At 42.1% G+C, this 12,560-nt stretch overlaps 1 protein-coding gene across 1 annotated transcript; it reads left to right on the forward strand.

Moving 5' to 3' along the window:
* Nucleotides 1–11,138: 11,138 nt before the first annotated feature.
* On the forward strand, nt 11,139–12,314 carry Sstr1 (somatostatin receptor 1). The gene has a single exon (XM_027929377.2). It carries the CDS (start codon nt 11,139–11,141, stop codon nt 12,312–12,314), a length of 1,176 nt encoding a protein of 391 aa, XP_027785178.1.
* Nucleotides 12,315–12,560: the final 246 nt, after the last annotated feature.

Raw genomic sequence — 12,560 nt, forward strand, 5'->3', positions numbered from 1 at the left:
CTTTTCCCCCTGACACACAATCACCATGCATTCTCTGAAAACACTAAGCAATATTTTACCAACTTTCCTTATCCATGGAGTCCAGGTTTAATATAGCTGGAATAGCTTGGGTAGCTTTATCAAGATGTAAACCTTATCAGAAAGGCTTAGTTTAAAATTTAAGTTGTTTCAACTGTCAACTGAAATACAACTGTATAAAATCCAAAACTTTCCCTGTTGAAGTTCTCACTATCAAAATCTCCCCCTGGTGGATTTTAAGAGTATATGTTTTCATAGATTTGGACACGATTTTACAAGAAAATACATAGACACTAAAATTTTGCAGATGTGAAAATCATATTTGTTAATTTCTAAGTTCAGAGGGGGAAACAACAATTATTTAAAAGCTTACCACCAAAAAAAAAAAAGTTCTAAGCCTGAAGCAGAATACTTTTGGTTTATTCTAGTGTGAATAGTGTGAATACCATCTTCCTTCCTGTCTTACTACCCTCTGGTGAGTTAGGGCATTTTTATTGACTAAACATGATAATTTCACTTAATTGTTTAGTGCATAGAGGCATAATGTTTCAATTAGGGAAGAATGTACCCCCCTCCAATGAATCTGGCATCTGTGTACTGTCACTCTGATGCAGCTGTCAGTCAAATCAATGAAAGTCCAAGTGCAAAGCCCCTAGGCCACTTGAAATGTGCACATGCTTGCTCTAGGGAAGGGGAATTTATTTTTTTAATTGATTTTGTTTGAGCTGCAATCCCTTTGCCTTTCCTGGGAATACATTTTGGCTGTGGTTTTGTGGAGTCAGTACAAATCATTTCAAAGCAGCTTTTGCTCATTTACCCTCTCTCTGGTGGCTCTGCTGTCCCACTATTTGGATATACATTTGTCTAAGGTAGAGTAGAAGGTGAATGATGGCAAAGATACAAGAGTTAAGTAAAAAACACTACACAGAAATACTCACACTAAAGATAATCCACAGCTGCTTACAAGGTTGTCCAGTGGTCATATTACATATTTAATACTTAGGAATGGTGGACAGTGATTAGTGGAAAATGTGTTTTCTTTTGCACAGATCAGTTTTGTTTTACGTGTATTTGTTTTTGCTTTTGAGGTGCTGGGAATCGAATCTGGAACCTTTCCCATGCTAGGCCAGCGCTGTACCACTAAGCTACATTCCCAGCCTCATGGCCTATCAGTCTCACATTTCTCATAATAATATTTTATTATGGTTAATTTTTCCAAATGCTTTAATCTAAATTCTGAATTAAGAGATAATTTGTTACTTTCAAATGAATAGGCAACTTGAGTAAAGGAGAAAATTGAGGCAATTGTTGGATTCATTGAGGAACACGAGAAACACAAAAATGACTTAGATTTACTCTTTATGTAATTTCCTGTAGTCAAAACCATCCTTTAATTGAGTGAGTTCGAGGAGAGATAAGACATGGCATGATGATTAAGAGCACAAGTCTTAGGGTTGATTGCTAGAGTCAAATCTGAGCTCTAATTATTTTAGCTGTGTGATTTGAGTGTTACTTAACCTCTCTGTGCCTTCGTTTCTTCATATAAAAAATGGGAGTAGTCAATTAAAGCTTCCTCACTGTGTAGTTGAGAGGGTTAAAAATGCTAAAGCTATAAGTGAAAGTACTTAGGACACACAGGGCATAGGTTTTTTGTTAACTTTCTAATCGCAAGAGTCTCATTTTCAGACATTGTAAAAAACACTTTTAAAATTGAAACTAATTTCTCATTCAACTTAAAGCCATTTGTCCCTGTATAGTAAAGAAAAGGGATGTGGTTCTTTTTATTTATTTTTCTTGTTTTGTTTTTGAGAAAGATTCTTGATACCAGACTGTTCTCAAACCCCTGGGCCCAAGGGATTCTTCCACCTCAACCTCCAGAGTATCTGGGACTACAAGCAACTTTATTCTTTCTTTACATTATTTGTTTACTTCTCTCTTTATTTTTTCTCAGTCTTTGGCTCCTGCAGAGGAAAGGGAAGAGCTTTCTCAGACAGTCTGGTTTGAGACAACCAGTACAGTATCAGCCAGAATCCTTATGATGTGGATAAAATAGACGACTTTGGAATGATTTCAATAGAAGTGATTAACACCATAAAGTTACTTTAGCTAGAGATGTGACATGTACCAAACATCTGTGAATGGAATATTGTTTACCATGCTAAATCACAGACTCAACCATATAGGCAGGAAGAAAATTATTATGGTTTGAACATGAGGTGTCCCCCAAAAGAAGGCAGGTAGGGTGTGGCTAGAGGAGGTGGGTCATTGAGGGCATGCCTTTGGGGTGTATATTTTGTCCATGGTGAGGGGAGTCTTGCTCTCTGCTTTCTGACACCATGCACCCTTCTGTTTTCCTCCACTACACTCTTCTGCTGTGATGTTCTAACTCACCTCGGGCCCTGAGGAAGATAGCTGGCTGTCTATGAACTGAGACCTCTGAAACCGTAAGCCCCCAAATAAACTTTTCCTCCTAAAATTGTTCTTGCCAGATCTTTTGGTCACAGCAACAACAACAACAAAAAAAACTAAAAGATAAGTAACAAAAATTAAGGATAAGTAACACACACATAACAACTTCTCAGTAAATACTTCTTAGAGTGAATAGTTGAATGCCAGATCTATTGTATTAAACTCTTGAGCAAGAGGGAAAAAAACAGATTCCTTAAATTTCTCTGGCTAACTCAAAATAATGTCACATTGTCATCTATACTTTATAAGTAATTTTATAACTGTTTAATACTAATATAGAGTTTACTATGTGCCAGCATCCTAAATGCTTTTAATACATTTATTCTTTTTTAAAACCCTTATAGCATAGATGTTACAATTTTTGTCATTTTTATGATTGAGAAAACTGAGGCACAGAGAGATCAAACACTTTATAAAGTTAAGTACATGGAAAATATGAGATTTAAATCCAGAAGTTTGGTACTTGATTGTAACTCTATGCTTTTGCAAACAGCATTATGTGATTTATATAACTATAGCAATCCCAAGAGGAGGGCATCACAGACACAAGCATACCCTAAGAATCTCTTGGTCATGGGGATCTAGGGGTTGCCTAGAAGGTAACAGATTACTCTACCACCTATTTCAATTATTTTACTGTCTTCTTTTGGGCACATTTTTTTGCTATGTATTTGAATCATACTGTTAATTTTCAGAATAAATTTATTAGTGTTTTTCTGACAGTACAAATAATTATGAAGGAAATAAATCAAGAAATGCAAATGCCTCATTAAATAGAGCAGACACTTATGGCCTTGAGTCATTTCCTTAAAAATTCTAAAAGCTTTTATTGCCTTTACCTTATTTAAAAAGAAATTCATACTCATGGCTTAAAAAAAATTTTAAATTTTCTGCAGAAAGGAGAAGAAAGCATCCAAGACCCCACTACCTGATAGGTTAATAATGTCTTAGCGATCCATCTTTCAGGTATATGCAAACATATGTTCATTTGGTATATGTGTGTATGTTTGTATCAATTGTTATTTATATAATATTTTGCTTTTTACTGGAAGAAGAGCAAAATTTTGTTTCGTAATGAGAAGGGCTACACACATGTCAGAAAATGATGCAGTGTCTGGTATGGGATCTTCCCTCCATCTTCTCACAGGCCTGGCTTAAGTACTGGTGTTTGAAGTTCTCCCAAAGACCCTACTGTTTTCTTTGGGTTGCTTACCTTGCAAGTTATATATCAAGTTCATAATCTGCTAAATAAAATGTGTCCTATCATCCTGTTTTCATTATGGCCTGGGAAGACAAAGTCCAGTTTAAATTTCTAGCACTCCTCAGGAGCTCTGCCCTACAATCTGCATCTCCCCTGCCCCCAGAAGCCCATCTCACTTCAATTTGTTCCCCTGGCTTTGGCTCCACAGTGAATATCCTCATGTACATTAGGATTCTCCAGTTCCCCTGGTCAAGTTCATGCCTCAAATGCCTCATCCTCCCTTAGACGGTTACCTCTTGGCCTCCTGGCAGGCCTACAGGTATTGGTACCACTGGCCTTGAAATGCAGGCTTGGGCCTCCAGGCAGGGAGTTCCAGGTCTATAAGAATGTGATCTAGAGTAGATCACATAGTCTAGATGGGGGACAGCTAACGGACACTTCCATTAGTTCCAAGAACTACTTGTCTTGTAGGGAAAAAAGTTGGTACAGAACAGAGAGATTAAGACTTTTGTGTACCATCTAGAGGAGGTGCTGATCAAGAATAATCATTAATTATTAATGTCTAGTGGCTTTCTCTAAATTGTGACTTTAACAATACCATATAAATAATTATGAAGGAAATAAATCAGCAAATCCAAATGCCTCATTAAATAGAGCAGAGCAAAAAAAAAAAATGGGGGTTGGGGAGGGAAGGGAGACAGAGATGTGATGTAACTTTAGTGTTCCTGACATCTGTATCTGCCGAACCATGGAGACTTTACACTTGCTCTTGCTTCTATTTGGAGCAATCCTCACCAGATGTGTGTTCTTTCACCTTCACATCACTGGGGTCACTCAGATATCACCTCCTGTCCCCCCAACTCTATCTAACCCCTGACAAATGTGCCCACCTCTCCAGTACTCTGTGGTGGCACATCCCTGCTACTCATCTTAGATATACCACTAAATACAATCAACACTACTTGAGTATCTACCTGTTTGCTCTCTTTCTGCCTCACTACAATGCTGTAAGAAACTGGTTACTCTTCTTGCCACCAACATCGCTTCCTCAAACAGTGCCTGTCACTGGGGGGCATTCAATAAGTATTTGTTAAATTAATGAATAAACTATTAAGTTATAACCAAAAATACATATTATTCATACATAGTAGGATTCAAATATTAATTTACAATCCTTTCTAACAAAGAAAACAGAGGCAAAAGGGTGACCATGTATAGTATAATTTAAGGAACTCAGTCTGTTGTAATATAGTCTGAAATTTTTTCTGTAAATATTAATAAAATAAAATAATGTCAGGAATCAAGTCATTGGCCAATGACATAAGCAGTGAACTCTTGGCTGACTCAGGCAGTCAATGAAATTTAGTGACTTTCGAATCTAAGCCAAGTGTCACCACCTAGATTGTGCTACCTTCTGACCTCTCTCTTCTGACAGGAAAGTCAGGCTATCCCGCAGGCTGCTTCCTTAAGGCCAAGGAATAGTGTCATTCCATGCTGTGTGGAGAAAGTAAAGCAGGACCTGGCCCTGGTCAGCCTGAGACAGCCCAGCCTCAGGAGGAGGGAGTAAGCCAGTGTCCCAGGCCTTCTCTTCCACAACCACTTGAGTGGTTCTGAGCCCGCCTTCTGATGGCTCAGACACTGCCCCATTCTTCCTACACCCAACTGTAAAAGAAAAGAAGATGAAGATGTTCTCAGTATACAACCCCCACCAGACCAGCTCCAACTTAACTTGGAAAAGAAGAAAATCATTGAAATTGATTCATGCCACAAAAACAAAACCATGATTTGGCTGATGGAACCTGCCTCTGCATATTTAAAATGAGAAAAAAAGCTACAGCACCTTAATGGTGACTGTTAAGATGTCTACAAAGTTTTCATCTACAATACTGGTTTTCCTTCACCCACCCACCCTCAACCCTCAGCCCTTTGCTGGGTTTCATTAAAGCTCCTTACCTTGAGAAGCTGCTGATGGACCTAGTCTACCCAAAAGAACAGCTGTTTATTAAGGAATAGGTGATTTGCTGTAGTAAGTGTTCAATAGTTCTGCTCAAAAACAATCATCGATTGAGTCATTGAAAAAAAAGTATGGTTTCATGACTGTGAAAGAAAGCATTTTTAGATACTTCTGCTCAGAAATGACAAAGATTAAGAAAAAATATTTTGACAGAATTATTTGAAACTAATGCAATCCACTTTAAAAACTTTAACTAACAGAGACGTTATTACAGAAAAAAATTGCATTGCTGGTAAGGACCATTCAACATAATATAGGTAACATGTGGTGACTTTTGTTCTGTTTTCACTTATCTGTTAGTAATAATAAATACTTTCCTGCATGTGCCCAATTCTTTTTTTTAGAAATATTATTTGTCATAGAGAATCTATGGGAAAGAAAGTAAGTTGTTGTACCATACGTGTCTCTTTTCTGAAAGCACAAAAAAACCATTATGCTCTTTCACAGAAGAGGTTAGAGGGAAATCAGCAGGCCAGGGCCAGTTTTGCTGAGATTGGTGATGAACTGAACCACAGGCTACCAAAGCTGCTGTGAAGTGATTAGGCATCCCTGGGAAATGAAGTTCAGGATTGCTCCTAAGTCCTATGGTCACTTTGAACCCTAGTAACCTTCTTATTAGATCGCCATCATGTTAGCTGCCTGGTGGCAGATGGCTCTTAAATGACGCATCCTCTACTTTGGGCCATATTGCTGAGTGGTACTTGCTCCTTATTCTCAGCTTGGTCCCATCTGCCTGGACAGGTGTTTGTAAACACAACTATGACAATGCCAGTGCAGAGTATGTTCCAGGAAGTTTTTCCTTTAATCCCTGGTCCCAGCCAACCCTTTACCACATGCATGGATTATAAGAGCTCATTCAAGATTCACCATAGGTTCCAACTGGAAAAACCACATTAGTAATGATCTTGACAGAAGCCGACTTAGAGCTCCTGATAATTACTGTTTCACCAAACCAACTGAGACTCAGGACTGCAATTAAAAAGAAACCATCTTCCATGTATAATGGCTTTCTCACTGCATGCTACTATTAAATAACCATCATTAGCTACTAAAGCATGTACTACCCATTTTCCAGAGCCCTTTCTCTGCCAAGAAATTTAAGACCAAGAATGATCAATGAATGAATCATCAGCATAATAATTGTTGATATAGGATGTGCAAATTGAAATTATTCAGAATAATATAAATGTATGAGGAATTATTACAGATGATGATGTTACCCACATATTAAAGTTCTTGTAAGAGGCCTGCAGTTTATGTCTTTTCATCTACAATTTATGAGCTAGAAAAAAGTAACCTTGAAAAAAAAGCAAGGAGATTTGGGGTGATTTTCTAGCTATTGTGCTGGGTTCTGGAGATAGAAAGATAAATAAAATATAGATGCTATTCCCCAAAAGCTTATAGATTTCCAAGAGAGGACAAAATGCACACGTGCATTCAGACACACACACACACACGCATACAGCACAGGGTGAAAAATACAATAATGTGTGTCTATGGTTCAGGGTGGCACAGGGGAGTGCAGCTTATTGGAGAAAATCACAATATGGGAAGAAGATAAGTCTGTTCAAGTATCTGCAGCCTCCTAAATTAGGACTTTTCACTCTTCCCTTCCTGGAAAACACCCTTTCTCTTTTCCTTTATAGAAATACATATCATGGATGCACAGGATAAACAGTCACCAAAGAAGGGAGAGGTGGAGGACTGGTAACTTATGTAGAGAGCACAAGCTCTTTCTAAGGATTTAGACTTATGAGTTTAAAAAAAAATAAAAAGCTTTTTAACAAAACAAGAAGGTTGTTGAGTCCTGACTTTTCACAGGCTGTGATCTTAGAACATCATAGCAATACCATACCTATAGCAATTTTCTGTTTCTGTAGGAAATATTTACTTTACATTGAGGTATGAGTGAAAGACAGATTCCTGCTTTTAATCTGATTTTAAAACAACTGTAACCCTAATCCCTAATATGTTGCTTAGCTCAGGAATGCCACCTTTTAAAAAATTTGTTTTTGTTCGCTCCTAGGTTGATTCTCAAATACAATAATAAAAAACAAATAACTGAAGATATTTGGTAACATTGCTTAACTTACATTAATCTCAGTTGCTCTCTTTTTTTATTGAAATAAAATTCACATACATTCATATTTTTTAGTTATTTTGAAGTGTACAATGTAGTGATTCTTAGTATATTCACAAGTCCTACAATCATTACCACTAATTCCAGGATATTTTCTTCATCCAAAAAAGGAATCCTCATGCCCATCAAGTATTTTTTTCTCCATTTCCTTCTTCCCCAGCCCCTGGCAACCACTAATCTGCTTTCTGTCACTATGTGCTTGTCTATCCTTGTCAGGTCACATAAATGGATTCATGCAATATGTGACCTTTTGTGTTTGTTTTCTTTCACTTTGCATAATGTTTTCAAGGTTCATCTATATGGTAACATGTATCAGTACTTTATTCCTTTTTAGGGGTGAATAATATTCAATTCTGTGGTTATACCATATTTTGTTTATTTATTCATTGACTGATGGATATTTGATTTGCTACTTGTTATTGTTGCTGCTGCTATTAGAACATCCATGTATGTCCAAGTTTTTATTCCAGAACCTGTTTCAATTTTCAAATTTTTAGGGGTAAAAAACAGAATTGCTGAGTCATTTGGTAGGTCTATTTTCGACCTTTTGAGGAATCACCAAGCTATTTTTTTAAGTTTCTACATCCTTTTTAAAATTCCAACCAGCAACATATGAGTGTTCCAATTTCTCCACATTCTTGCCAACATTTTTAAAAATATATTATAGCCATCTAGTGGGTGTAAAGTGGTATCTCATTGTCAATTGTTTTTTATTGATAAATGGTCCATCATTGAAATCATTTCACAAGTGAAGAAAGCATGCTTATGTCAGGTCTTAAGTTTTCTTCTTTTTATGTGAGGCCACAATTTAATTGAGAGAAGTTTTTTTCTAAGATGAATTGCAAAGTGAACTTAATGAAATTCTAACAATAAAGCTGTCTTTTATCAACTCCCATCACCCACTCCCCCTGGAGCCACCATGATCAAAGTCAATGCCTCTAAAAGATGTCTGTTGAATGCCAGTTCCCAGAAATACAGCCAAGTGAGTAATGGGCAGAGCCATCTAAAACATTATGAGGTTTGGGTAGTAAACTGCTCTTCTGGGACAAAACCTATTCCTTTTATTTTTTTTTAAACATGATAAACACTCATTTTTTCTCTCTTCCAAGTGTTGTATTTTTAAGAGAGAAAGAAACATAACTGAACACTAATTTCCCATTCCACTTGATATAAGGCAAGTTGTTTAAGTAAAGCAATGGGTTAAACAGCATCAGCCCTATGAAATTTCAAATTCCACCATAGCACTTTTCTCATTAATAAGGCAGTGTCCATCGCACACATGAGTCTGTCGTCACTTAATTAATCTCTGATTGCTATCACCAATATATCACAAGCTATTCTTTCCCTCTCAAGAGCACTGAGGTTTTTTTTTGTTTGTTTGTTTGTTTTGTTTTGTTTTTGAGAACTAACAAATATATATATATGTGAATGATTACCCAGTGAGTTTGCCTCACGTTGGTGTAAATGTACTGAGGGGAGAAAAAACTGAGACTCATTGCACAGTGGGTGCCTTTTAGTTGAGCATAAGGAGAAACTGGAGACTGCAAAGCTCCAAGGAGATTGAGCACTGGACAGCCATAGGTCCCTCTTCCTGAGAGCTGGCACCTTTCAGAGACTTGCAGGGATCTTGCAGGGAAGGATTTATGAAAAGGAATGGGGGAATTGAATGGACTGTGATGCTTCCACTGAAAAGCCAAAGAAAGCCTAGTCTCAGAATGGTGGGAAGTCCCACGGGTCATTTAAAAATCATGGTAATTGAACACCCATTCTTTCTTACACGGAAATCTTTCAATTGCTAAATGAAGTCAGTGAGCTTCAGGCGTGCCTTTATCAATGCCCGGGTCTTAAAGGTTTAGCCACATGAAATACACTTGTATTTCCTAATACTTCCTGGGAAAACCCGGCTGCCCTCCCGCGGATCTTGGGACGAAGACAGTCTGGTCAGCTGCCCAGACGGCCCCTCTTGGATTTAATGGAGCTGGGTTCCCTCAGATCCAGGCCTTTGCGCTCTCTTTCTCTCAGCCCCGCCCGCCAACTCTCCAGGGTACAAAGTACAACCGGGACGCGGGCAGAGCGGCTCTGAGCAGCACAGGCTTATCTTTCTCCAGTGAATACCTAGATGGATTTCCAATACCGTGCCTGGCACGTTCCGGAGGGAGCCTCAGGGTCCTCCTGAGCTCCCACCGGCGCGTCCCAGTTTCTGCAGTCGATATTCCTATGGGAAACGAAGGGAGCTCTGGGCACTATAACATTTACTAAACGATTCGCCGTGTTTCACTCGGACCCCTTACACTCCTGCCCGCGAGGAATTGCTTGCTGTGTTATAAATCAGAATCCCCTAACACACCAGTTGTGATTCTTCCTGCTCTTATGCTCGCGGCTCAGAGTCAGTTTCTACCACTCTAAGAGTATTTGCGTGGGCTCTTGTGCGGGGTTGGGCCCAAAGGGAGTTGGACTGCGCAAAGAACGTCTGCGCGCTACCAGACCACACGTGCACTTTGCACCGGGCGTCTTCGCTTCGGTCCGGAGATAGAGCGCTCTGGGACGGAGACCGGGAGCTTAAGCTGCAGGTCTGAAGGGCAGGGCAAGCGGTGGAGGGAGGTGAGGGCTTAGGGTCCCGGGCCCCGCGACATTAAGGGAGTTGGTGTTCCTCCAGGAGATGTCAGCAACTGAAGGAAACTGAGATGAAATCCAGACATCCATGTTTGGGGTTCGCTTTAGTCTTTGCTTTGAGTAGGAGTCGGGTGGGATGGGACCAACACTATACCTTTGGCTCCCACTTGCCCTCTAGGAAGGTGGAGGCACTTCCCAGGTCGTTCTGAGCGATGGGTAAAGGTGTTGCGAGGGAACCCCGAAGCAACAGCTCGAGTTGAACCTGAGAAACACTGGGAAGGGAAAAAATTGGGGGAGGGGGAACAAACCACCTAACTGCCCTCCTCCCTCCCTCCTCCCTTTTCGTAGCTGCTGACGCGCTGGTGGTGCCTATTAATCATTCACCAGCCCAGAGCCGCGCCAGTTAATGGCTGTGAAGCCTCTTGGCCTCTGTTCTCCACACTCTGGTGTGCCCAGGCGCCCAGACGCAGCAAGAGGCAGCGCTCAGGCAGGCAACCGCTAGGCGATGCGCGGAGCAGGCGCTGGTAGGAGCCGCGCTCCCCGCAGCTGCTGCGCTCTACCCTGAGGTTCCCGGTGACAGTAGGCTGCTGGAAAGCTACCGGGTACCGAGGGAGGGCGCAGGCGGCGGGGACTCCAGGAGAGCGCCCCAGCGCCGGCAGCCCCAGCGGCCCCCCTCAGCTGGCATGTTCCCCAATGGCACCGCCTCCTCTTCTTCCTCCTCTCCTAGCCCCAGCCCGGGCAGCTGCAGCGCAGGCGGCTGCGGCAGGGGCCCCGGGGCTGGCTCTGCAGACGGCATGGAGGAGCCTGGGCGAAACGCGTCCCAGAACGGGACCTTAAGCGAGGGCCAGGGGAGCGCAATTCTCATCTCTTTCATCTACTCCGTGGTGTGCCTGGTGGGGCTGTGTGGGAACTCCATGGTCATCTACGTGATCCTGCGCTACGCCAAAATGAAGACGGCCACCAACATCTACATCCTAAACCTGGCCATTGCTGATGAGCTGCTCATGCTCAGCGTGCCCTTTTTGGTCACCTCCACGTTGTTGCGCCACTGGCCTTTCGGCGCGCTGCTCTGCCGCCTCGTGCTCAGCGTGGATGCGGTCAACATGTTCACCAGCATCTACTGTCTGACTGTACTCAGTGTGGACCGCTATGTGGCCGTGGTGCACCCCATCAAAGCAGCCCGCTACCGCCGCCCCACAGTGGCCAAAGTGGTGAACCTGGGCGTGTGGGTACTATCTCTGCTTGTCATCTTGCCCATTGTGGTCTTCTCACGCACCGCGGCCAACAGCGATGGCACGGTGGCCTGCAACATGCTCATGCCTGAGCCTGCCCAGCGCTGGTTGGTGGGCTTCGTGTTGTATACATTTCTTATGGGCTTCCTGCTGCCCGTCGGGGCCATCTGCCTGTGCTATGTGCTCATTATCGCCAAGATGCGCATGGTGGCCCTCAAGGCCGGCTGGCAGCAGCGCAAACGCTCGGAGCGCAAGATCACTTTAATGGTGATGATGGTCGTGATGGTGTTTGTCATATGCTGGATGCCTTTCTACGTGGTGCAGCTGGTCAACGTGTTCGCTGAGCAGGACGACGCCACCGTGAGCCAGTTGTCGGTCATCCTTGGCTACGCCAACAGCTGCGCCAATCCCATACTTTATGGTTTCCTCTCGGACAACTTCAAGCGCTCTTTCCAGCGCATCTTGTGCCTCAGCTGGATGGACAACGCAGCCGAGGAGCCAGTCGACTACTATGCCACTGCCCTCAAAAGCAGAGCCTACAGCGTCGAGGACTTTCAGCCTGAGAACCTGGAGTCCGGTGGTGTCTTTCGTAATGGCACCTGCACTTCCCGGATCACGACTCTTTGAGCTGGGACCACTCAGGGGCCCTCGCCAAAGCAGGGTGGGGAAGGAAGAGTAGGGGAGACTGGGGATGAGGGGATGTCATCTAGGGCGCCAAGGTGCGCTGGGAGTAACTTGGGGTAGTGGAAGGAACCAGGAAAGCTGTGCAAATAAGGTTGCATTGAGAGTTTAGCTTAGAAACTGAGAAAGCTTTCAGATGCTCTTCTCCCACTTTTGGTCCTTTGCTCCACTGTATTTGCTGCTCCGTGTCCT

Source organism: Marmota flaviventris, chromosome 2 (assembly GCF_047511675.1).
Source record: "Marmota flaviventris isolate mMarFla1 chromosome 2, mMarFla1.hap1, whole genome shotgun sequence".
Lineage (NCBI taxonomy): Eukaryota > Metazoa > Chordata > Mammalia > Rodentia > Sciuridae > Marmota > Marmota flaviventris.

Bases quoted from the DNA above. Each gene is read 5' to 3' on its own strand.
- Sstr1 (XM_027929377.2), top strand. From the start codon at position 11,139: ATGTTCCCCAATGGCACCGCCTCCTCTTCTTCCTCCTCTCCTAGCCCC.